Source organism: Haemaphysalis longicornis, unplaced genomic scaffold (genome assembly GCF_048455015.1).
Source record: "Haemaphysalis longicornis isolate Haplotype H1 unplaced genomic scaffold, Haemaphysalis longicornis Haplotype H1 scaffold_12, whole genome shotgun sequence".
In the NCBI taxonomy this organism is placed as follows: domain Eukaryota; kingdom Metazoa; phylum Arthropoda; class Arachnida; order Ixodida; family Ixodidae; genus Haemaphysalis; species Haemaphysalis longicornis.
This window is the reverse complement of record NW_027526225.1, coordinates 55,998,075-56,024,838: the sequence shown is the minus strand read 5'-3', so window position 1 is coordinate 56,024,838 and position 26,764 is coordinate 55,998,075. Positions and strand designations below refer to the sequence as shown.

Here is a 26,764-nt window from a genome sequence, read left to right as displayed (position 1 = left end):
GTATAGTTGTGTATGGTTGTCAACAAGTTGTTTACAGACATGGTTCACCGCATAAATGACAGCCTAGATTATGAACAACCCAGGGGACAGCCTGAACTTAGGAAAATGCTACTCAACAATTAATGACATCTGTTGTCATCAGTGGGGCAGCAGAAAAATCCGCAGAGTATATTAATAAACTCTTTTGCATGGTGTTTGTAGACGGCGGAAAAGCCTTTGACTTTGTGGACACCGCCTCAGTACTGCGAACCTTTAAGAGACCAGGAAACATGGAAGACTTGCATAGGACTCCTTCACAGGATAACCCTTAACAGGCAGGATAAGCCTTCACAAGGACGGTGAAATCTTTCTGCCAGGAAGGGCTTGACACAATGATCTCGGCAAAGTTTAGAAAGCGGTAATCAGGAAACTTGACTGAGAGAAGTCGGGGATGCGGGTAAGGAACAATATGTGAGCCATTTGAGGTTTGCGGACGTTGTCGTGTTTAGCTAGTCTGGAGGACGGTGTCCTGCGACAAAATGGTTAAGGACATCCACTCTGCGGGTTTGGGCATAGGGTTAAAATAAATAAAAAGAAAGTAATGTCAAATAGATATGCAGGAAGCACCTGTCCAGCCTAAATGATGAATGAAGGTGAATGCCCTGGACAAGTCAGTACTTATCCCAACCGCGATCAGATCAGAAGAAACGTTTTCAGGGTGATTCAGTGCGATTTCAGTGTCTTTCCGGCGACGGCAGTATTCATATAGTTCTCTGCGGCGCCTTCGGCCACCTGGGCCTTGGTCAGAGGGTCTGTGCTGAGCATCGCGGCCTCCCGCTGCTCCGCGTCCGTAACTTGGAATTAAATGGGGTGCTTTTTAAGAGTTTGTAGGGTTTTTCTTCGCAGGTCCAAATCACGTGTGGTAGGTTTGCATGTTGGTGGCAGAGGGCATTGTTTAGAGTGCAGCTCGGGGTGTAGAGTGATTGGAGTGCAGGACCTTGGGAAAGGCGGATGTTTGAAATTGGCGCCATACTACAGCGTGACGGCGGGCAGTCTTGGGCAGTAACTCGTCACTAGTAACGCGTTACCGGTAACTAGTTGCTTTTTTCAGTAACTTGTAGATGTAACTAGTTACTTTTAGGTTAGATGAACTTGTAGCTGTACCACTGTTACCTTTTTACGCAGATATCCAACGGCAGCGCTCGTCACAGACCGATACGTACAGCTCGCGCATTCCACTTTTTCCGACTTTCTTCCCACCTTTCACCGTTCCACAACGCGGCTCCCCTCGCAGTTGGGAGGGCGCTCAGAGGACTATCTTCCCTGCAGAAGATCGAGGTCGAAGGTCGGTCTGTGAGGTGGTTCCTTAAAAGTTTCCCTTCGCCCTTAGTCGAGCAAAAACAACAGGCAGACAGACAAGGAATTTTATTGACGGCCCACGAAAAAAATTAAAAAACTTCCAATTAGTCCTTCGAAAAGCCACTTTCACAGGAGTTTTAGTTCAAAGGTCACAGGAGTTTTGCAAATAATTTTCCGCAACCAAGGGAACATCAACAAAAAAGTTGCAACAAAATGAGGCGTACACAACGATTGTAGGTTTCGGACTTGACGTGCCCCCTTTTAGGTTCCCTTCGTCTAGGGTTTTACTATGTGCCATTATGACTACCAGCATATATTCGCACGTTTCTATTAAATAATCTTTGCCATTTGGTAACAGACTCCAGCCCACTGCAGGTTTTATTGAAATAAAGCCATTTCCATTCAATCCAGGTTTGGGATCTATTAGTTTAGTACAGTAACGGAAAAAATAACGACGTAACTTTTTCGGAGTAACTGTAACGAGTTATGTTTGGAATCTGTAACTGTAGCTGAGTTACTTTTTTTGGCTTGGGTAACCGTAACTGTAACACTGTTACTTTTTAGTGGTAACGTGCCCATGACTGGGGGCAGCAGAGGGAGGGGTCGGGTGGTGGAAGCGAACTCTGGACCATAGGTCGGCAGGCTCACCCCCCCCCCCCCTCTCATCACTCATGAGTGAGTGGTGAGTAAGCCTCGCCATCGTTTTGGACTGGCGAGTGTGAGTGCGAGCCCCACGCCCAGTGAGCCCCGCTCACGAGTGCGAGCAACACTCGCGACGAGCCCTACTCACCACTCGCGAGTGCGAGAGCAACTCGCGGTGCGCCCCGGTCACCACTTGCGGGTGCGAGTGTAATTCGCCGTGAGCACCGCTCACCACTCGCGAGTAAGGTCCCTAAAATAACTTACTCGCGAGGGCACTCGCTCTACTCGAGCCATTTACGGGGCTTACCGCGGTGAGCGCCACTATTGCGCTTGTACTGGTTGGCTATTCGTCGCGGGAGCCGTTCGCTGTGCTGGTTGTTAATGGCGGGATTGCTTTTAGCTTCGGAAGTATGTCTCCACTGACCTCCTACTATGGTTGCGCGTTGATTTAAGAATATGATTTGTGACGCCGTAATGCACTGATAGTGTTCCGTTTCGTGACTCGTGGAGGGTCTGCTGCACCCATCCGCGTGCGAGGGGAAGCGACGAGTGGTGACGGTGAGCGCGAGCGCAAGTGAGTGCGAGTGGTCACGGCGAGTGGTGAGCGTGAGTGCGAGTGAGTGCGTGAGGAAAAACTGTGGTTGATTTCTCAGTCATAGGAGTCGGTAAAACGCGAAAGTGAAACGTGCAGCGAAATCTGCAGCTGAGCATGATGTGCGGGTCGGCGGCTGTCCTGTGGGTGTGCTTGGCGAGCGACGTCCTGCTGGCAGGTCGCTTCGGCAAAGGTGTACGGCGTCATTTCCGTGACGGATATGACGTCAGTGAAATCTTGGTGTATACCGGCATAAGACACTGTCGTGTTAAAAATATAAAACCCGAAAACGAACAACCCTAAGTATAACGCACTCTTTAGTACTAAAGATTGCTTCCCCGCAAGAAGACCCTGTGTGCAGGGGTGCACCCTTTACAGGCCGCTTGCTCCGTTGTACTGGCGTCATTTCCGTGATAGATATAACGTCAGTGAAATCTTTGTGTATCCGGGAATAAAACATTTTCGTTTTAAAATATTTTTTTTTCTGTGTGAGTGAGTGAGTGAGCCCAGTTTTGCCGAGGTACCCGCCGCGGTGGCTCAGTGGCTAAGGCGTTGCGCTGCTGAGCACGAGGTCGCGGGTTCGATTCCCGGCCGCGGCGGCCGCTTTTCTGATGGAGGCGAAAAGCAAAAACGCCCGTGTGTACGAGATTTCGGCGCACGTTAAAGATCCCCAGGTCGTCGAAATTAATCCGGAGCCCTCCACTACGGCGCGCCTCATCGCCTGCGTTGCGTCGGCGCGTTAAACCCTGCAAGCAATCAAATCAATCAGTTTTGCCGAGGTATGCCTACACTGCGTGAACAAGTTCAAGCAGTGCAGCACTGCACCGTTCGTTTCAGTGGTGCAGCTCGCGGCACCTGAACTGCGCCGTTCGATTCACCGGTGGTGCAGACGGATGCAGGACCAGTTCATGGCTGCTGCCTGCAGCCCCTGCCGGGGAGTTGCAGAAACAGACGGAAAAAATGACGATGCCTGAACGCGAAGCGTTCTCGTGATGGATTCTTTGGTTGGTCAATCCCACACTGCAAGTATGCGCTACTCTGGAGGTGCGCATTACTTTTCTAGAATGCCCACAGCAGCTCTCGGGTGCGGACTGCGTAGTCCTAACGTTTGGCTTTGGGGTGTACGGAGCAAATCCTTCCCTGCTGTTTGGCGTTTGCTTCGACCATGTCGAAATGGAGCAATCAGATGGACGCCGGCTTCATAGCGAGAGGGGCCCAGGGGTGGTATTCTCGTAACTGTCCGTTTTGAAAACGTCCCTTTCATCGTGACGTACTTCCGGTTTAGCAGTGGGTGTTGGCAGTAGGTTTGTTGCGCTTGCGTTACGTCACTTCCGGTTGTTTGCTTTTAGCCAATCAGGGCTCGCCAAAAGGGACACTTTTGAAAGGGACAAAACTCGAGAATACCGCCCCAGGTTTGAGTCTGGCCGCGGGAAGCGTTTTCTTCTTTCACTTCACCCACGATCGTTCATCATCATCGTCAGAGAAAGTTGGCTTTCCTGCAGGGCGTATTGGCGCACAGCGGGATCAGTGAGGACACGAAAGCTTCGCTTTAAAAGTGCAGGTCTGATTCCGCTGTATGTACAGAATGGCGAAACTGGCACTGGATCAAGAGGAGCAGGGTGAACCGAACGGACCCCACGTTTCGTTTACCGTCGCGCAGGCGTTTTGAACGCCGCCTTCACATTCGTCGTCGAATAAAAGCCGACTTCCGTTCCGCGTGAGCCTTGTTTGAGACAAGCGTTACACCGATTATGTTGCTCCGTCTTTGCGCGCGCAATGTGGCGTGCTGCGCGCCGATTGAGGAACTTCCTCTTTCCGTTTCCCCAGCGCTAGTTAAGAGGTGTTGCGCAAGTTAGCTGAGCGATCAACGGCCTTTGCGAAGGCCGCGCGGCGCACCGGGCAGGCAGGCTTATTTCGGTTCATCTCAAAAAGAAACGCTCCGGCGCGCGGTCGTCTGCACACTCGCTAGCGATGGCGGCGGCTTGCGTAGTCGGACGATTCTTGTCTGCGCGCAGCTACCGCAGAAGCGGAGGCAGAAAAATAGAGAAAAATGCGAACCGCGCCGCAAGCGAAATGTCTAAAAAAGCAGCAGAGCGAAGACTGCGCGCAAAAAGGGGAAAAAAACCTGTCTCGGCGAGCGATCCAGATTGAACCTATCGGCTCGCGTGCGGCGGCGGCGGGTTGCTGCTTCAAGCGGGGACTTGCCCCACTTCCAGGGTGGGAGGTGAGAAGCAAGCAGAGACAAGCGTGTATGTGCACCGCCTCGGGGCAATAAATGTATGCGCGAGGGCCGCGAACTGACCAGCTAGCCGCCGTCTCCTCGCCTCGCCCGGGCCGGGCTGGTGAAGAATGTGCCCTGGACGACTTATAGATCCGCTACGCGGGGAAGTTAACCCGCTTTGTAAGACCCTGTTCTGGAGCTGTCCGGTCGGTCGCGGCAGCTGGCGGCGTACGCCAGCGATTGTTTTCGAGATATCTTTACTAGCGCCGCGTGACCTTGTCGCGCACGAGCAGAATGATGGGCAAAGGTTTGTTGTGACTTAATTCAAGGCCCTTTTTTTTTGTTGTTGAATTTTTGTTGCATTGTTGATTCTGGAAGACATCTGGCGAAGCCTTTAGATGGAGTAAAACATTGTCATAATTGATGGGTCCTATTGGAAACGCGCAATACTCTTCTTGTACACGTTGATTTTGTAAATTGTGCCCAGGCATGTTTGCGTCGTATATTCGCAATATTGCCACCATAGTCAAAATGCCATTCTGGGGTCAAAGCGTCGCATCATTTGCAAGTTGTTTTCTCTGAAAGTCAATTTGCTTTTCAGTTGAGAACAATTATTGGATGCTGAGCATTTCACAATGGTTGCGGTTAAAGATCGTTTTGCCACGATGGCCAGCTTGTTCACTCTAGACCGGGTCTATTTGATTCACAGGTATGACCGCAATATCATGCATGTTTATTTATGGACTGGACATGGTTGTACGAAAAGTTGTAAAATGGGCTGAACGGTACGTTTCGCCTTCCTGCCATCTCTTTCATGGGTTGGTAGGTTGGTCTGTAACCACTGTACAAGCTGTGAAGAGGGAGGGATTGGGAGGGGGGCAGCTTTCTACCTCAACCCTTTTCTTCTCCCCTCCGCAAAAGCCTGTAACCTCATACAAAATGTGAAGGGTAAACTTGAAAGAACAGACAATAATAGCAGTGGTTTTATTTCTTCCTTCCTCACTGTTACGTAGAATCCTTCTCCGCTACGACAGCATGACCACGACTGCCATTATGACTGCTACCAGGTTGATGAAGCTTCTCCACTCACAGATGGGGACAGTCGAGTACAGTGTTGTTAGCACATAACCTTTCTGCAGGGCAGCAGGCTTTCTGCTGGTCCCGTACACACACTCACACTTGGAATTCATTTTGGGATTACCGAAGGGTTTCTGATTCAGTGGATCTCGGACCGCAGTGTGCTTGAATGCACCCTTGTATTGTTGCAGATCCTGTTCTGCACGCTGAACACGCACAAGGTGGACATGAGCCGGCTGCTGGGGGGCCAGATCGGGCTGGACGACTTCATCTTTGTGCACCGCCGGGGCCAGCCCAAGGAGGTGGAGGTGCTCAAGGGCGAGGACTCCCTGGGGCTCACCATCACCGACAACGGCGCCGGCCTCGCCTTCATCAAGCGCATCAAGGAGGGCTCCCTCATGGACCGCATCGGATTCGTCCAGGTAGGACACAGGGGCTCGTCCCGCGGTGCCACCTTTGCCCCCGCCGTGTTTTCGCTGGTTTTGCGCGACTTTTGAGATGAATTCCTGTCAACTAGCCTAGTTTTGTGTTGTTCTCTCTGGAGAAGGCTTGCTGTTATTGCAAAGCAATGCTGGCCCCACCCGTGCGGCTCTGGAATTACAGGGTGTTGTTACTGTGCTTGAAGTTAGTGGGTTGAAATGAGGCCGTGCATATTTCTAAATGGGGAAAATACAAGAACGGCTGTGTATGGTCTTGATGAATCTGCAGCAGCTTCAGTATAACGAGCAACCTAGCTGGAATCTTCAGTGCTTCCCTCTCACTTCTTCCGCCCCTCTCTTTCACACACAGGCATACACAGATGGATGAATGCACGGTGGACAGACAGACAGAGGGAAAATAAACAGAAGGGTTTTCTACATAAAAGTGCGTAGAAGTAGTAGCCCAATAATAGAAGTAGTAGCCCAGGCAGCATTCATGAATGCAAATATAGCACCATGGTCAGATTGGTTTGGCTTGTTGCAGCCCCCTGAACCTCCGCACTCAGCTATGTGCGTTGGTTCATATTTTGAGGAAGGAGTGTGAGGCCCAAACCCAGAGTGCACCCTCGTGAAGCTAGCCTTGCACTTCATCTGACTTGTCATAAAGTTCTGGTCTTCATATTCGGGCGGTTAGTTCAAAGATTGTGAGTAGGTTGTTACACTTTACTTGGCTGAGTGACCAGCTTCTCCAGCTCCCCTTGACCTAGCAATGACCGGTCACCTAAGGGGGAGAAACTGCACATAGACTTGCTTTCTATCAGCACGAGTAAAAAAAACACCAAAAGCAAATGCGTGCCCTCTCCCTCTCAGTTAACTCACCTTGGGTGCACGTGGGTGATGCTGCTCCTCCTGCCTGCAGGTGGGGGACCACATCGAGCGCATTGATGAGCGGAGCATGGTCAACTGCCGCCACTACGAGGTGGCCAAGGCCCTCAAGGAGATCAAGAAGGGCGCCACCTTCACCCTCCGCCTGGTGGAGCCCCTCAAGGCCGGATTCTGTGAGTGGGGGAGGGGGAGCAGGGGGCCTTCGGAGTCTTCGACACACAAGTGCCCGTTTGCGATGCTTTGGGAAGATAGTGCGCTAGATGCACCGTCTCGCCAAGTTTGATCTCCATTCCACATTGTGGGCCTTCCTGGTGCATATACCCGTGGCGTGGATCAGACTTTTGTTCTTGTTGATCTACATGGGAAAATTTTGAGCCTTGAGACATGTTTAACTGAGTGAAGTTCCCCCCTTATAATGTCCTCCATTATAATTTTTCTTCTGAAGTTAATGCTTGTTGGGGGGTGTGAGGTTGGGTGGTGGGCTATGAGGTGCACCATAGTGGAGGTCTTCAAGATACTAATCTTGTCACTTGGTGATCTCTGACACGCACCAATGTCTCTCCTCATTGCCATCTAAAGTCGTCAATATATGGAGACTGCTTAATTCCATGTAATGAGTGCAAGTTTTATTTACTGTGTTGGTCTGTAAATTAAAATTATCGATGTAATAAACCTTGTTAACAATTTGGGGACTCCTGATTGTCTGCAATTTCAGAATTGTGCGCACTTGAAAAGAAAATGCCAGAAAAGCTCACTAAAACATCCTTTTTTGATGGTAGTTTTATTTCAGCTTTAAAGATACACCAACCAATTTCTTGAAAATGAAGCAGTTTAAAAAAATTATAGTAATTTGTGTCATGCATGAAGCTATTTTCTCACTAACTTACAGCTACCCTCTCCAACATGCCAGTTTACCTTTATCAGGGTTGAAAATTCAACTTGTAGTTCAGGAAGACCACGAGACTGACAATGCGATGACAATAGCTGTACCATCAAATCCACTTAAACTGATGCTGATTATAACGACATATTTGATATACAATGTATAAGCTTTTCAAAGTCACTCGCTGAAAAAAGGTACAGCTTTCTACAAGGTTGTCATGCAAGTGTTAATGGCACTAAAACCTAATTGTCGTGAGTGCAAGTCAAATTAAAAGAAGAAGAAATACGATTTTAGGGCCAACATTAAAGGAGCCATGAAGAAAAAACACAAGTTTGGTTCATTCAAAAGATTGCCTCGTTAGAATCATACTGACACCACTTTTAACGTAAACTTCGCTGAAATAAGCTACATAATTAGGAAAAACGGGAATGGTCATGCGACCCACCAGCTCATTTCCCGCAACAGAACCTATGTCGTCACATGAGCTAAGCTCTGCGATTGGCGGAGGCTGGCAGAAGCAGACGCAAATTAGGTAGAACTTACAAACGAGACGAACGAGCGATTTGCGCTTAAATTTAGGGCACATTCTTTACAAAGCAATAAGAATGATGGGACAAACAGTGGAAGTTACGAAAGCACATGTAAACATAGAAGTAGTGATGCGTTCTGCTGTTCGTACTGCGCACAGCATGCTTGGTGTTTTGCTGCACAGCACTACGGGGCTTGGGGTTGTCTCAGACGACACTGGACGATTGACGCAAGCAACGGTGTCTTACGTGACCCCATTTGTCGAGCGAGCACTGTTTCAGGGAACGAATATTTTCTCCCAGAACAAAAACAAGCCAGGTTTAAATGCGGGCAAAAACAAACCAAACGCTTGCCACGGTATGGTGGCGCCATCTAGGTTACGGAACGTAAAGAAACGCGGGAACAAACCAACACCGCTGTACAGGGTGGAGACAACCTTTGAACGGTCCCGTGCCGCCGCAATTGGGCCAACGGGCTCAACGCGTTATTCTTTTCGTTTCCCACGAGACCTAGCAACGTGAAACAGACAATATGATTCAAACTTCTTCAGTAAACCGCGTTGCGGCGATAATTTTAGCGCGGTTTTGACATAATGACTTGCTTCGGCGGCGAGCGAGCAACCGAAAATGGCGGCGGCAGCGTATACGTGTCTCTACCCTGTACGGCGGATGCGTGAATGAAGGTATTCTAGGCTGCAGAGCGGTCGGTTCCAGTGATGTCACTTGGGACCACGAAAACGCACGATTGAGCGGGAAAATCAAAATTTTAACCTAAATTGTTTAATTTCTCAGTGAATAAAGCACCGTTTGTATCCGGACAAGCGCTGGGGGCACTATAAAACACGAAATCTTTCGAATAAAACCAACTTACATTTTCTCTTCATGGCTCCTTTAACAAAAATTAGCTCTAGTCTACATGCCGTCCACATTTATACCGGTCATCCTGCAATCCCTCAGAAACGTAGCTCACTGCTCCACTTTGCAGTAAATATGAATGCATTCGATTACGATGTATGTGAGAAGGACACAAGTTTTCTCCATACGAAGCAAATACGGGTAAATACTTTAACATGCTGTGTTACCTAGCTACTACAGTAGTGATTGCTTTGAAGGTTATCATATTGGATGTTTTTTCCTTTTTTCCTGCAGCACCATTTCCAACAACTGCTGGTCATAACAGCAACATTTCCTTGGGGTTACAGCACTACTGTCAGTGCGTCTGCCCTGTCTGCTGTCCCAACATCGTTGTGCGTGTGCTATGAGTGCACTATAAGTTTGCATGTGTAATTCTGTATGTATCCCTTTATGTGTTATATCAATATTTTTACACAGTTTTACTCGCGTGATTCTGTGCAGCCCACATAGGGCCCCGGAGCGGTGCGACGGCTGGTCAGGCAAAGAACAAGGCTGGCCTCGGATCGGGAAAGGAGACGCTACGGTTGCGCTCCAAGGGGCCTGCCACAGTGGAGACAGCTGTGAGTGCAACGCTGCAGTGTTCTGACCTCTCTACCCCCCCCCCCCCCTCCCCCGGGCTTCCTCCTCCTCCTGTTTCCCTTCTTTACTCTTCTTTCTTTCTTTATTTGTTTTGCCACAAAAAATGGGAGGTGGCTAAGGTAAAAGCTGTTCAGCGAGAGCTTGAGGGCTCCTTGTCCACCCGCGGCAATGACGGGCGCCGATCACAAACAAAAACATATAGCTGGCACGAACAATTAAGGAAATTTTTCAAAAGTACACAAAAAGAATGATTAAAAAAACATTTCGCGAAAGCCTATTTGCTTCTTCACTGGTGCTGCAACGACCTTTACTCCATCATTGTTGCTACAAGTGGGAGCTTCATGTTTTTTGAAAGTGATAAGGATTGGACATCACCTTGGACAGGCGTACACTATGACCTGTTTTTGTTGTTCCAAGCAATTGTTGCTATGATTACAGCGAACGCTGGGGGGGGGGGGGGGAAGAGAGAGAGAGAGAGAGAGAGAGAGAGAGAGAGAGAGAGTAAACATTTAATAATGCTTGGCTTGCAAACGTGCGCCGATGATGCTGGGTGGTCGTCACACGAGTGCTTGCATTTTCTTGGTATTTCTATACTGCCGGGCGGTCGCCACAATCTTGGCCAATCTCCCTGAGTAGCCATGCTTGGCTTGACAAACGTGCGCAGGGGACGAGGGGTGGTCATCGCAAAACACACACACACGAGCTCTAGGCATTTTCTTGGTCTTGTTAACTGCCATTGCGAGGCCCACGCTCACGTGCGTGCGCTCAGAAATTTCTTGGTATTTTTAACTGCAGACACGAAAAATTGCGATTTGCTAAACAGCAAACAGCTTCACTCTTAAAAAAATCGTTTGTGTCGTTACATACACGTGGTTTATTCATAACACAAGGAAAACTCTAAAAAAGTTTTGTGGGCGCAAGAAGGGGGAGAAGTGCAAAAAGCAGGAAGCAACCGGAGGATGAAGCTTAAACCAGCGGCCGTGCACCCGCGCGTGACCGGATGCGCAAGCGATAGCCAGTGCACACCTGTTGTAAAGCATAACAAAAGAAATGAAAAGCCGTCGGTGCTAGAAATTTCACATATTTTCGCAGTGGGGCGGCACATGTTAAGCGAGAGAAATGATCGAAAAAACTGTGGTTGATTCCTCTGCGATAGGAATCGGTAAAACACGAAAGTGAAACGTGCAGCGAAATCTGCAGCTGAGCATGATTTGCGGGTCGGCGGCTGTCTTGTGGGTGTGCTTGGCGAGCCACGTCCTGCCGGCCGGTCGCTTCGGCAAAGGTGTACTGGCGTCATTTCCGTGACGGATATGACGTCAGTGAAATCTTGGTGTATATCGTCGTAAAACACTCATTTTAAAATATAAAACCCGAAAACGAGCAACCCGAAGTATGAAGTACTCTTTAGTACTAAAGGTTGCTTCGAGATCCTGCGTGCAGGGGTGCACCCTTAACAGGCCGCTTGCTCCGTTGTACTGGCGTCACTTCTGTGACGGATATGACATCAGTGAAATCTTCGTGAATCCCGGAATAAAACACCTTCGTGTTGAAAAGGCATGCTTTTTAAACACACAAGCGATGGCGTACATGTACGTCGTTGACCATTTTGAAGGTGTTTGCAGGGGATGTACCGTATTTTCTCGCATATAACCCGCACCAAAAATTTAAAAAATTCGTTCGAAAAGTGGGGGTGCGGGTTATCTGCGAATATTCTGGAAGCAGAGGTCGGCTTCACGGCAATGCACGGCCTGCCATGCAATCGGCATCCCCATCGTCATCGTCTCGTGCGAAGCCAATAAGAAGCCAACACAGGCCATAGACAGATCCCCTCCATAGCGTGTTTATTCGGACTTTTCGCTTGCTTTTTTTGGTTCTGTTGCTGTGATTTGCGTGCGCTTTGTTGAGAAGTTGTTGGGCCCCCAAGTCAGGTGTGGCCAGTTTGGACCGTTGGTAAGCCTTGTCTGGTGAGACACCGTGAGTGGGTCTCGGCGGCAATCTTTCACCGCGAAAGAGAAACTGGAGATCATCGCTGCTGTGGAGGAAATCGGCAACAGAGCTGCTGCGAGAAAGCACGATGTCGACGAGCCCTGCACTAGCGACTGGCGGAAAAAAAGGCCTCTCTCAAAAGTGCACACAAGGAGAAGCGAGGACCTTGCCCGGCGGCCTTTACGCCCTCACACCGATGGGACGCGTGCGGAGGCCAGACATTGCGCTGCTGTGCCAGTGGATCGTGGATGCATGGGGGGCGATTCCGGCCGACATGGTGCGCAAGGGCTTTAAGTGCGCCATCAGCAATTGCTTAGATGGCACCGAAGACGATTGCGTCTTTGAGAGCGACGACGAAGCCTCGGATGGCAGCAGCGACAGTGGCGAGTCTGGCAATGGCTGACTGAACCAGTGGGCCTCCTCGATTATCAGTCCCGGATCGTCCGCGGACTGCCCGAGACGCGATCCGGCGCTCGATTTTTCCATGTATTCCTATGGGACTTCGGGTCCGAACGCAGTCCTCGGACTGCCCGCGCGCGGACCGTCCAGGACTGGTAAATCGAGGATGCCCAGTATCGGCGCTGACAACGTTGCGGCGATCGTTTCGAAATAAAGTTCTCCCGTAAACGAGATTGTGCCTGTGCAATTGTGACTTCCTAAACCAGTTTTTTTTCAGGTAAGCATGCGGGTTATACGCGAGGATTTTTTTTCTTTTTTCGGGGAGTTCAAAGTTAGGGGTGCGGGTTATATGCGAGGGCGGGTTATATGCGAGAAAATACGGTACATGTACGCCATTGACCCCGAAAGGGTTAAGAGAATCCTGAAATATGTGTAGTAAATCTTTAACCCTTCGCGGTCCATACACGACAACACGGCTGCAGCGGTTTGCTGTCAGGGTACACCAGACGTCGGTGTTCAGGGTTAGATTTCACGTTTTTTCTCGCATTATTTTCACAAGTGGGTAAAAGGTCCGCACCGGAAAGGAATGCAAATTAGAGACTGAACAGAAATTAGCAATGATGGATGGTACTTCCAAACACACCATTATGTCTCCAAAAAAAAGGGGGTCATGGCAATAAAATGTGGGCAACAAAGTAAGGACCAGTCGTAGAATGTTTTCTTTTTTCCTTGCACTGGAGAGCATTGCCTGCCAATAATGACTGAACCAAATAGGTGCACTTGGTATTTATGTTCAACATTTCCCTTTCTGTGCAGCCTGACAACGTCATCCAAGCAGCCGTGGATAAGATCAACGCCCTGCTTGAGTCCTACATGGGTATCAACGATTCTGAACTAGGTAATGCTTCTTGCTTTTTCGGGCCACACCCTTTCGCAGTTTGCAGTCTCGACACTTTTTTCAATTGAGCTCTAGCTGGCCTGTGTGAAAAAAACAAAGCCCCTTTCTTATTTAAGAGAAAGGTGGTTAAAATGTGAAGCTTTCTCTCAGGCAACCTGAGTCAAACTCAAAAATCCAAGCTGCCTCGACCATGTGTCGGGATGGCGCAGTCAGATAATGCCTGCTTCATAATGCGAGGGACCAAGATTCTATTCCGACCAAGGCAAGCGTTTCTTTCTTGAGGCGCTTGATGTTCCTTTGTAAAGACCCATGGTGGTAAGTTGGCTTTCCCTGCAGTGCGTCTTGGGCGTAACGATTTGGACTTTGAAGACATTGGCTCTCAACCCGAGAAAGCTTCGTGTTTCAATCATCTCTCGCTTCACCCACAATCATCACCCTTGTCAAAGGAAGTTGGCTTTCCTGCAGTGCTTCTTGGGTCAACGTCGCCATCAGCGAGGCATAGAAAGCTTCGCTTTAAAATGTTATCTCACTGGGAAACTTGCGCTCACTGGTGATAAGAAATGCCTGCAAGTTATCTAGGTGCGGAGGCTGTGCTCTGAATGGTATTGCAGGTGAAGGATGGTAATTATGCGGCAATTCAGAGACATTGTGTGGCCACTCTTTGAATACAAATAGCAACGTGCCCCAGCTGGTGTTTTCTAGCTAGAGCCACAGCTCCTTTTCCAGCTGGAAAACTTTCCTAATTCAAGTTGGATTGCTGAACTTTCCAGCTGCATTTTTAACTAGAAATAGTGTGTTTCTTTCTAAAATAAGCATCAATACCAGCTGGAATTCTTTCATTTTAAACTTTATTTCCAGCTCAATATCATCTTTCTAGACAATGACCACACTTCTCCTGGCTGGAAACTTGTCATTTCTAGCTAGAATCACCATGATTTCTAACTGGAATTCTGTAATTTCCAGGATGCACTAGGCCTTACATCTAGGCTGCACTAGGCCTAGCAGTAGCATTTGGCAGCAAGTTCCCAAGCAATCTGGCCACGCTAACGTTCTGAAACCACAGGGCATACCTGCCAACTCTCCCGATTTACCCGGGAGACTCCAGATTTCTTACCTATTCTCCCGGTTGTACGGTCGCAGTCATAAATCTCCAGATAAACGGCCCCAACCTATGCAGTGCAGCCACATTGCGATTGCCATCGCGAGCTGTGTAGCTAGCCAAACTCAGATAGGGATCCAAGCCGTTTGTGTGCACAGAGTGTACAAGCCTAATTTTGTTCGCATGTGGTCAGGACAATGCGTTGAGGACTGAACGTAGTGGCATTCTGCTTTTCACAGCTCTCTTTTCATCATGGCATCGTCGAAACCCAAGAAGAAGTATTTACAATGTTTCTTGAAGTGTTATACTACAGAATTCCCGTGTTTCATGCCGTCCAGTAAAGGCAAACAGTTCGGATTTTGCACGACTTGCGCATGTGACGTGAGCGTGGCCCATGGCGGTAAAAGAGACTTAAAACTGCATTTGGCGACTACTAAGCACCAAAGCTTCCTTCGTGCTGCTGAGAAGCAGAGGACTGTGAGCAACTTATTTGGCAACATCAATGAAGACAGTGTTGTGCGTGCGGAGTGCCTTTTCACTGGATTTCTTATCGAGCACAATTTGCTGCTCAGCGTGAGTGATCACTTTGGGCCACTTCTAGACTAGGCTGGACATCGCATGTGTTGCATTAAACCCCCCCCCCTCCCTTTCCGCTACGAACCTCCCAATTTTCGAAGTCCCAAGGTTGGGAGGTATGACAGAGGCATAAATGCTGTTGATTGGTTGTATTGCATGCCACAAAAAGGTCCCGGGGCTGTTGAATTTTATGTATTCCTTGAGTTGAAAGCTGTGAGACCTGGAACACTAATAATGCATTTTACACTAAGGCATTACATACAAATCTAACAAAAAACACAGTCACCAGCTCATGCATGTGTCAACATGTAGTAATCAACTGTATTTACGCGTGACTTGCACTGATAAAGGCACAGCACCGTGAGCTTGTTTTCTCCAACCAGAATGGTATATCTTCACAGCTCTATAATGAAAAGAAACATAGCTGCCATAAAGTATGACAATGGAGCAGTGTATAGCACAGGTTTGCCTTGCATGAAGCCCTTGAAGATGTGCCACCAGAAAGTCTCCACTGAAAGTCTGCCACAAATGACGCACTAGTAATCAACATAAAGTCATCACCAGCCTATCTATGCCCACTGCAGGGCAAAGGCCTCTCCCATGTATCCCCAATTATCCTGGTCCTGTGCTAACTGCGTCCAATTTATCCCCACAAACTTCTTGATCTCATCTGCCCATCTAACTCTCTGCCGCCCCCTGCCACGCTTGCCTTCTCTAGGGATCCACGCTGTTACTCCTACTGACCAACGGTTATCTCGCCTTCGCATTACATGCCCTGCCCACGTCCATTTCTTCTTCTTAATTTCTACTAATATGTCCTTAACACGCGTTTGTTCCCTGACCCACTCCGCTCTCTTCTTGTCCCTTAGTGTTACGCCTATCATCTTCCGTTCCATTGCTCGCTGAGTCGTCCTCAATGTAAGTTGAACCCTCTTAGTGAGCCTCCAAGTTTCTGCCCCCGCAAGTGAGTACGGCGCAGACGTAATGTGCGGCATTGCAAATGCACAGAAAATAATCTCTGCCCACTTGCACAGCAGTGATCGAAAGACCATGTTACTTCTGACTTCCGTCTTGATGCTGTTTTGTAAAGTTGCTTGCGTATGACACTGCTGCCCTTATTCAGTCACCAATCACCTTGTCACATGTACACACATTAAAATTATTGCAGAAATTATAAGAAATTTCTGAAACCTGCATCTCTGAAACAAATTTCTGAAACAGACATGCATAAGAGCATGTTAAATATTGTCAATTTCTTTTTTTATGCTTGACAGCTGCAGCTGTCAATTGATAATTGACAGATAATTTAAATATGACACTAACCATAACGACCACATAAAAAAACGTTATGGCCACTTGTGGTCAGCGGATATAGCACAAAGGCAAAAAATAATTTGGGGATAGCCGCTCGCGAGATGTCTGCATATAAGCTTGCGCCTACAATGAGAAAGCCAACCGCTATGAGTGCAGGCTCGGATGTACGGCTTTGCCTTTGAACCACGTGCCGGCAGTTGCAACTCAATGCAACTGGTGAATTTTTGATAAAGTTATTGCAACAGTGCCACAGCAACATTACTACTTCTATCCGAGATTTTTGCCAGCATACGCTAGATGCCAAATACTGGACTACAGGAATCGGATCCATTCAAATGGAAACATTGTTTGAGGCATGACCTTTATAAAGGCCGTACACTTTGGGGAGAAACCAAATTTGAAGCGTAGTCGCTGAAGCCTCCTTTCAAGCTCGGGCTGTGGTATGAAGTCCACTGTTAGTAAATAAACCTGTCTAACTGAAAACTATGAATTCCAACTGGAGTCATTTGTCACTAGAGCCATCGTTTCTAGCTGGAATTACCACTTCAGACTCAATCTATCATTTCCAGTTACCGTATTTTCCGGTCTATAGGTCGCACCTTTGTATAAGTCGCACCCCCCCCCCAAAACGGCAGATTTACCGAAAAAAAAACATATATAAGTCGCACCGGTGTATAAGACGCACCGGTATACTAGGCGCACTCGTTAATTTATTAAGCTGATTGAGTATCCGGCTGCGAGAAAACGCGAAAAAAACGCTGCCGCCGCCATGCCTGCATCCCATGCTAGCACTGGGCAAAGTTAGACCAAGACTGGCTTGCAAGTGCCTCCAACCATGTTGACAACATTCTTTAGAACTACTTTATTCACTCAGCATTCACTGTATTCACTCAAAGGTAATGGAAGCGTACCTGACGCCGTTTACTCTAACCCATCAAAACCGTCTTCCTCAGAGTCGCTGACAAACAGTGCAGCTACTTCAGGTTGAAGTTCCGCTGGCGCATCACTGTCGTCTTCCGACTCGCTGGTGGTATCCAGCTCTCCACCAGTACCAGCCGCGTGCGGGATCAACCCAGCCTTGCGAAACCCTGCGATGATCGTTCTTGAAGAAATCGAGTTCTACGCTTCGCTAACCCATTCAGCCACTTCTCCATAGTCCGCGCACCTCATGCGCCCCGTTTTTGTGAAGCTTTGCTCGCCCTCGGTCATCCAGGCCTCCCACAAACGCCGCAGGACCGCCTTAAAACTGCGGTTTATAGGAATGTCGAGAGGCTGAAGTATTTTTGTCATACCGCCGGGTATGATAACTGGAATGCAGTTCTTCGCACTTATCTTTTTCTTGGTGGCATCGGTGATGTGCGCCCGCATGCTGTCCATCATGAGCATTCCTGGCTTTGCGTGAAAAAATCCGTTCGGCCGACACGTTGTGGCCATAATGGGCCTAGCTACGGGATAGCAAACGACCCCGGCTAGCTTCGTTAGAGACGTTGAGCGCCAATGTGGGCTCGTTGGTCCCTTGCGGGCTAAGTGGGGTTCAGGGTGTTCCCCCACGCCCGGAAATAACCCATCCAAAATGCCCCAGAGAGGTTCGCAGCGTCCACAAGGGAGACGCCGCGACGGGTTCGACTCACTGACACAGACGACGACAGGCTCCAAAGGGCTGGGACGAACCAGGGGGTTTATTGGCCAAATGGTACAGTGCATAATAACGCCAAGGCCGGGTTAAGAACTACACTGTACCGACGCGCGTCCTACGGCGTCGCCCAAACAGGCGACCATGGCCGAGGTTGCACGTGGGCCGCTCGCAAGGTGGCCAGGGGCCTACCCTGCGCGTCCGATCAGGGCCAAACAGCGCCCGACCGGCCGGCGCGGCGGGGAGGAGACGAGCCAGCCTGGGACAAGGAACGCCCCGGTATCCGACTCCCATCTCCTCCATTCCCCCATCTCCCCTATCCATGGGGCCAGAGCCGGAGCGAGAGAGAGCGCGAAGCGCGCGCGTCGTGCTTATAAGGAGCGTGGGAGAGGAGGCAGGTTCCCGGGCGAGGAGGAGCGACAGCGGCGGCAGGACAGTCGGTGCCCGCCGGCGCGTCGGCCCGTGAGGTGACGTCACGTGCGCGGGAAAGCGCGCTCGTTCGAACATCGCGCTCGCGGGAGGAGGAAAGGGGATCAAGCGGATCCCCACAACATAAAACAGCGGTCAAGCCACACACCCATCATTTCTTCACCATCCGTTTGTGTTCACCTGAACCACCACACCAGGAGGAAACACTGCCTTCGGCAACGTTTTGCGCTTAAAAATTAGCATGGGAGGCAGCCTTGTGCCGTCCGCACAACAGGCGAGAACAACCGTGAAGTGGGCCTTCTCATGGCCTGTTGTCCTGACAGTTAGTTTTTTCGCCTTTTTCAGCGCCGCTTCTTCCAAGCGGAATGTCGAATGTCAACGGTACTTCATCCATGTTGACGATGTGGCTCGCGCTGATACTTTTCTTCTCAAATTCCTCTCTCATGAATGAGCTGAAGTTGTCGAGCTGTGCCTGGAAGTCGTCAGGCAGTTTCTGGCAGACTATCGTCCGTGCTCTCATCACCAGCTGATTTCGCCGCATAAAGCGGAAGCACCACGACGGGCCGCCGTTGAAGCCCACAGCATTGGTCTCGGTAGCGATAGTCTTCGCCTTCAGGCGCAGCTGCACTGTGTTCAGCCCCCTTCCTTCGGCTCGTTGTTGCAGTACCCACGTGCGCAAACGTTGCTCGAGTTCCGGCCAGCGTGCCTTCTTGCCGCGGTTCGCCTTCTTGGTCGACTTCATTGTCCGGAGCGCAGGGGATGCTTTGCATCAGTCCCAGATCAATTTTTCACTTACTTCGAATTGCCTCCCTGCTGCGCGGTTTCCATGCTCAACTGCAAATTCAACTGCACGCAGTTTGAATTTTGCGTCGTAACTTCACTGAATTTTCTTGGCACGCGACAACGTGGCTGGGCGAACGACGCACGCATAGACACACTACACGGCTACATGTGCGAAGGACAACAAGCGCAATAAAGATGCTATGGCAGGCGGAAGTGACGGAAGCGGAAGTAACAGAAATCGAAACTCGCTGTTCATAATATATCATTTTAAAGTAAAAAAAATAATTACTAAGGCATTTTCACCTTTTTCGAAGAACTTATCTGTAAAAATACAGCACCTGCATTTCTCTTTATTCGATCGAGACCCATCCGCAACACTTCACCCTTATCAAAAAAGCAGGGCATCACACGTTTGCGCAAGACATGCATCCAAAAATTGCGTGGCCCTCGGCGTAGCAAAAATGACAAAATGCAACGGAGGTTTTATCTTTTAAGGACAGCAAAACCACTTACTGCATTGAAAGGCGTTGTACACCCTACAGCAACATCATGGCAGATGCATTCACGCCCGCGCACACAAGCAAAGAAACAGACACAGCAAATGCCTCCGCTTTACCGAATAAAAAGCTTTTACTCACCTTTTTCCATACGAAAGAGAAAAAGCAGCTAACTTGGTAGTGTCCAGTGCGCCCCTTTCTGAAGGTAAAAGGTTATACAGCCTATTGCTGCGCTTTTTTTTTTCTGAACTTTCGCGACCTCAGTTTCGTTTTTCTTTATATATAAGTCTCACCGTTCTATAAGACGCACCCGCAAAAAAAAATGAGAAAAAAACCGCGACTTATACACCGGAAAATACGGTAGTTCTAACTGGCATTTCTCAATCAAGCTATAAAAACATAAATGTTGCTAGCTGGGAGTTATCATTACCAGCAGGATCTAGATTTGTTTCAGCTGGAAGCTGTCATTTCTAGCTAGTATTTGTTGGTACAGCTCGAAATCGAGCTGGAAATCCCTATTTCTCGATAGAATTTCATTTCCCATTTTCACGGGGGATATAGAGGCACAGAATTCAAATCTTATTAAATTTTCGGGCAGGGGCTGGAAATTTAAGCTTGGTGCACAAACCTCAATCTCTGCAACGGAATTATGGGATAGGAGCAAGAAATATAGGCTTAAGATTATGAAACACATAGGGGTAAGAAACGAGCGTCTTGGATTAGGGATCAGGCTCGGGAGGTAGGAAGCCTAGCCCAAGTTAAGGGTTCGGTAGGACGTGTAATGCAGAGGCCTGACCACAACCAGCGTAACAAGATACAGTAGAACTGGGCGAATATAGATTTTGAGGTTCGAAGCGAATTCGAAGCGAATAGTGATTTGGTCGAATAATTTCGAATCGAATAGTTCGAATAGTGCACATTGCAAATCACAAAGACAAATGAGCAACTTGTGACCTGACTAATGTACACCATTTTTTCTAATAATTAGAACTCATGTAGGCAGAGCATTGTGTAAAACTATTAACAGTTGAACATTTATTGCAAAATCTTACACACAGCTTTCCTTTGCTGTATTCACAAGTTTTCATGAAGAAATGCCTGTTGCGCCACATGCTCTAGGTGCAGCAGTTTCCGCCGGCTGCTCATTCACAAGTTTAAGCGCCGCCTAGAAGCTCCGCTAAAAAAAGAAGTATTGAAGCCACTAGTATCCTCGGCCGTAGCCAAGCAAAGCGCAAGTGGCTGGCCGCCATTTTGAATAGGCTCGCTTAGTGCGGCGTACTGCCGCACTGAGCGAGCCTATTCAAAATGGCGGCATGCCTATTCAAAATGGCGGCCTGTACAAGTCTGCTGGCTTGGTGCCGCTATGTTCGGAGCGGTGTCGTTTCAGTGCCGCCTTTTTTTTTTTTAACCTAAAGTGTACTGGCGGCCGAGAGGTTCGTCGAACCTCTAGGCAAGGCAGCAACTCGGCAGTGCCGGCACTGATAATAGAAATGTCCGCGTTGGTGTGTCTGAGCCAAGCCTGGGGTAACTCTCGGAAAGCTTGAAAAGCTTGGCTTTTAGCTAACTATTCGGGAGCATCGAATAATTCGAAAATATCGAATACCTGCATTCGGATCGAACCGAATAACGAATAGAGAGCTATTCGATCGAATATTCGACAATACCGAATATTCGCCCATCCCTATGATATATATAGGGACCATGGAAAAGTGTTGTGAAATGCGGGCATCATGAAATCCGAACAACAACAAGTACGCCTATAAATGAGTTTCGAGCTACGGAGTTGCCAGAAACTTCAATGTAAACTACAAACTAATGCTTTGCAGGGCTTGGAAACTCAAATCACTAAAAAAAAAAAGTGAATGCAGCGAGAACAACCCAGTGCAGGTGCTAATGAATTTTACACCGCAGTCCACTGCCACGATTCCCGACAGCCAGTGCGAATCATGGCGCACACGATCACGACAAACACATGTGGAAGCCTGTCAGGGTAACTGCTGAGTGGGAGAAATGAACACCGGCACTGCCCCTGCGACTGCTGTGCAACAAGGAGAGGCTCCAGCGAGGAGGAGAGCGATTGTGCTGGAAGAGAAATAAAAGATGGGGCTGAGAAGACATTTGTGCCGGAGAGAACCGATTTAGTGGGCTCAAGGTCCGCGGATCAGACCCTCGGCACTTCCACTTCTTCCGCCAATCGGTCACGCACTGCGCGTGTCGTCGGATAGCGTGGGTCAGGCATAAAATTGCTTCGAATAACCGAGGTTTCTAATGCATTGTTTCTACGTTGACTTCGCCACGACTCCACTAGTCCGTCGTAAAACCCGAGTTGTCGCAAAACCCGGGCACGTATAACTGGGCTCCACTGTATATCTTCTGAGAGATGGGACACGAAGTAGAAAAACACAGGTAACTCGATGGAGGAAGGAGGAGGAGGAGGAATAAACTTTTATCAAACAGCAAGGTGCTGGTGTCAGGGGCAGGAGTTGAAAAAATGTGGGGGCCAAGGATTGAGTCGTACGACACAAGCAGTGGCTGGAAGTTTATGGCGGAGGCCTTTGTCCTGCAGTCGCATTAATTAAAACGGTGTGGGATGACGATGATTAGGAAGATAACAGAATTAATTTTGGTGATAGGAGTAATCACCGTGGGCGATTATAGGAGGGTGCCATTGCATACCTTAAGAGTTCCAGCCAGCTTCTTTTTCTATAAAACATGATCAGCCTCTGTGGTGAAAAAAAAAAATATATGCAGAGATGAGCATTGTACAGGTGTGAAACCTCATGTAGTTTTCATGGCTTGTATTGCTGGTCTCCGCTGTCGTGTTCGTGTAACGAGATTCGGGCCCCACTCTGCAGGTCTCTAGCAGCACGTTGATGGCATTGAGAAATGCTGTGTGAAAGAGGAGAAGCAAAGGGATCTGCATCTTCAGCCATTCACAAAATGCTGATAAATGCACAGAGGGCTCAATGTTTATGTTACATCTAATGTTGAGGTATCTATGTATTGTCACTTCTCTTCTTCTGAAACTAGACTCGCCATGTCTGAAACTTGTCCCTCCCACTTCATTAATTGAATTTAGACGCACATGATGCACACATGGTAAAATATAATGATGACACGTGCTCATTAAGGCTGCGTTCTCCACCACACGACATCATATGGTGGTCATTTCACACTTGCCTGCATTATACAGACTCAGCGCTCATCTTGATGCTCAGTTACAGTGATTGACTGTATTGCCGAACTCCTCCCCAACAGCCACCCAGATCTGGGAGCTGGGTTGCGAGAGGCCCAACCCGCACGAATTCGTCACGGCTGTAGCGGATTCGGATCTGGATGCCTTCGGCTTCACCGAAGACTTCCTGTTCGACATCTGGGGTGCCATCGGAGACGCAAGGTCTGGCCGGCTTCCAACAAAGGACCACTTGGCCCGCACCGACCTCTGAGCGACTGCCCCTACAGTCCGTGAATGTATCGTGGCACCTTTTCGTCAGAGGACGTTTTAGACATGCAACGTGTAGCTGATTGCTGGCCGATTTTTGGCAAGGGACCACATGGCATGCGCTTGCCTATGAGGCTCCTCTTTTCGAAGACATGCAACCTGCAAGACATCCTTTGCTGGAAGCAAGCAGTGCTTATAGTTTAGGATTGAACTATAAGCACTGGTTATGCAAGGGAGGAAGTTGGCTAAAGTTGCCGGTTGCACTGTGTGCCGCTGTGCCCTAGGAAGTCATTGTAGACTGTGTGCTTGTGTGTCTTGTGAAGAGTTTAGCAAAGTGTCCTTCTATGCACCTCCGTGATGGAACATGCGACACTCTGCGCAGGAGGTATTTTGGATAAATGTTTAGGGGAAGTCACTAATAGCATTGTTTAGAGGTCATACTGAGTGAGGAGTGTCTGTATGTTCAGCTATTTGCTCGTTGTGTTGTTTTGATAGCTCTCCCGAAAGACCGTAACAAACTTACAAATGCCACGCCTTTTTTTTTTTTTTCGTAGCCTTGAAGTTCCTTTTGCTCTCACATTCCAAGTACAACCTCTCTTATTGAATATCTTGCAAGGAATATAGATGCCAGCAAGTCTATCACTGTCCTCCTGCAACTGGTGTTGTGTATCTGTTCATGCGCGACTTTTTTTTTTCTTTTTTCCCCAAGTTTTGTGTCAAGCATCGAATAGGCGCATATTTTTTCCAGCGCTTGAACATTCTTAAGCTCGCAAGTGCTTCTATATCTGTTTTGGGAAGTGCACAGTGTACAAACGCTTGACCGTGCAATCTCGACACATCGGTAGCTTCAGACTGCTATCATTCTTACGAGCGTCTTCTTGAACCGCACGGAGACGTCTGCTTTAGGCATCTACTTAGTACTCCACTGCGTTTGGACTTGTGCAAGAATGGGGAAGTAATACGCTGGGCTGTGCTTTATTAACAAAAACTCAGCAAGATGCTTGGTTCTCAAAGAACTAATGGATGCTATGTGATGCTTATACTTCTGATTGTATTAATATTATTATTATCCTTTTTTCTGCTCCGTTACATTCCACATCCCCACATTCCACAACAACACAGCACGGATGGCAAATTCTCTCTCGCTTTTGTGCCTGTTGGTGCGCGACTCTTTTACAAGTAGGTTCAACTCTCCCAGTGTGCAGCTCGCGAGTGTGCATATTTAGCGCCGGTGTCTGGCTGGGGGAGTATTGAGGGAGGCAGCAAATTGTGTTGGGTTCTGGTGCCTTTGTGTGTTTTCTTTTTTGTGTGCAATGTGTACGGTTTTTTTTTTTTTTTTTTTTTGCTTTTTATGCAAACTGTCTTGTACACAACACCCTCCTGTTTAGAAGGCCCGAAAGTTGTTTGCGAGTGTAGCTTGTGTGTGTAGCCGGCAGGTGCAGACACACGTGAATGCTCTGGAGTGTTCTACGATGTGTGAAATTGCATTGCCAAACTTTAGCTGTCGATTATTTAGCATTGTGACGTGAGTGTGTGAACGTGCTGGGCCTCAGTGGTCTGTCTTTGCCTACAAGGTAACTCCATACAAATCCGTCCGGGAGTCTATGCACCATAGTGTATTTTTGCATGGCACGTGATCGTTTTGAGCTACTATCTCAGCAGAGTACGCATGGAAATAATGCATATCACTTTAACAAAGACTGATACTGATGCGTCCGATTACGTCTTTCGCATTGCATGCTTTCAGTTGTGAGCCATTAAGTGCCTCCACAGCTTTGAGGTGTTTCGGCAACTGTGCGTAGCAGCCATTGAGCATACATTGTGGACCTGTGAACCTGTAGGTCTATTTTGATAACACGCACGTTTAGATAGAAGTAGAAGAGGGGAGAACTGCCCTACTTATGATCTGACAATTGTGCCAGGAGCAAATTAGGGGCAGTGCGGGAGTCAGATTAATGGCTATCAAAGAACCACAACAATGACGGAATCATTCAGCAAGTTTCGTGACAGAATACTAAGCTAATGCTTTTTTTGTGTGTGTGTTTTGTGAGAAATTGTGCAGAATAGGCACAAATGCGCAAATGAAATTAGCAATGGCCCATTAAGGTAAAAAAAAGAGTTGCAAGAGGGTTGTGCCTGCAGCCAAGAAATTGGCTTTTATGTAAAGCAAATAAAACAAGGAGATAAGTGTGCGTAAGTAGAACTTGAAGCCACCGGTAACATCAAAATTAACCTGTTTTCCAAGATAGAGCCCTTCACACCTACTTTTTTAGGGGCCCTTCTAAGGAAAACAAAAGCTCCTGGCACTGTTCAGTGCTTCGTTTAGGTTGGCACGAGCCTTTTCCTTCAAAGAGTGTTTCCTGTCACGCGCGGTCACAGGCTTGGTGTGACAGCGCATGTCAAGGCTGTCTGTTTGATTTCTGTTGGTGAGCTGTAAGAATGCCATTGGGCAACTTGAAGCCATTCGTTGGTGACCCGATGCCCAACTAATGCTTGCACGTTTTTTTCCTTGTGTGTGTGTGTGTGTGTTGTGTATGTGCATGCACAGCGCTTATTTTTAATTTTTTTTTTGCAGACATTCACTAGTCAGACACGGTTCTTCTCAAAGCGCTAGACAAGAGAGGAGATGCAGTTGGCGGTCGTACTGTGACCTTGCCTGTGAAATAAACTCTTATTTTTCAACCTTCTGTGTTTGAGCACTCCATCGCGGCAGCCCCGTCTTTCCTCACAAGACTGTTCTTCTTCCTCCTCCTTCTGCTTTTACTTCTTCTAGTGTCTACACTCACTGTTGCGCTCACCAACTTGAACGGCGTGAACCCAATCGCCAAGCTCAGTGGGCATGGGTCGACCTTGATGTGGGAACTAAACTAATTTTTAAGATGAAAGATGTTCACTTCAGCACCAGCCACAGAATGTTGTGCAACAGCAGTGTAAATTTCTAAACTATATGCCTGCTTGCACAGAAGTGAATCAGCTAGTTTAACAGATCTGGTATATTTTTTTATAATAGTGTAAATTGAGAATGTTCGTCTTCAAAACAAATGAAATGTAAAATGTCTCTCATAAACAGTCTTCACACCGAAGGCAAAAAAAACGTGAAAAAAAAAAACCCAAAAAGAAAACAGTGATAGTTAAATGTAACGCAGTCCTCTAGTGCAGCCCAACACCAACTAGAACAGCAAAAAGCAGCCTACCAGGAGTACTCTTAGCCAAATCTGGCTCTGAAGAAACTTGCAGTAAAGACGCGCGTTTGTGAAGATTTCCTGAAATTTCTGCGCAATTTTAAAGGAGCACTGACACCAATCTTCAGCATTAATATTATTGCACAGTTCGCTTCCTTCACTCAACAGAATACCCTGGCTGAAATATGAGCGGCCTGCGACGCCAAGAACAGCTCAATTGGATCTCATTTATCGCGCCGACGGAGCAGCGCGCGGAGCGGCACTCGGCAAATGGACATCAGCGTGACATCACCCCGTGAAGCCAAAAGAAGTGACACGACAGCGCTCGTCAAAAACTCGTGACGTCACTTCACGCGCGCGGCCCCACGAGCGGCGAGCTGGCGCAACACCCTTTTAAGCGGGCGCCGGTGACGTCTGCACAAAGCGGTGAGGTCATGCCGGGATGCGC

General features: G+C 48.3%; 1 protein-coding gene across 1 annotated transcript in view; it reads left to right on the top strand.

Moving 5' to 3' along the window:
* The window catches only part of Kermit (PDZ domain-containing protein GIPC-like protein kermit), a 46,152-nt gene extending 20,336 nt beyond the window's left edge, over nt 1–25,816 (top strand). Inside the window, exons 2-6 of the mRNA XM_077693315.1 lie at nt 6,062–6,292; nt 7,209–7,347; nt 9,941–10,059; nt 13,280–13,361; nt 22,951–25,816. Coding sequence (XP_077549441.1) covers nt 6,062–6,292; nt 7,209–7,347; nt 9,941–10,059; nt 13,280–13,361; nt 22,951–23,138 — 759 coding nt within the window. The 3' untranslated portion in view covers nt 23,139–25,816. The remainder of the gene's footprint in view (nt 1–6,061; nt 6,293–7,208; nt 7,348–9,940; nt 10,060–13,279; nt 13,362–22,950) is intronic.
* Nucleotides 25,817–26,764: the final 948 nt, after the last annotated feature.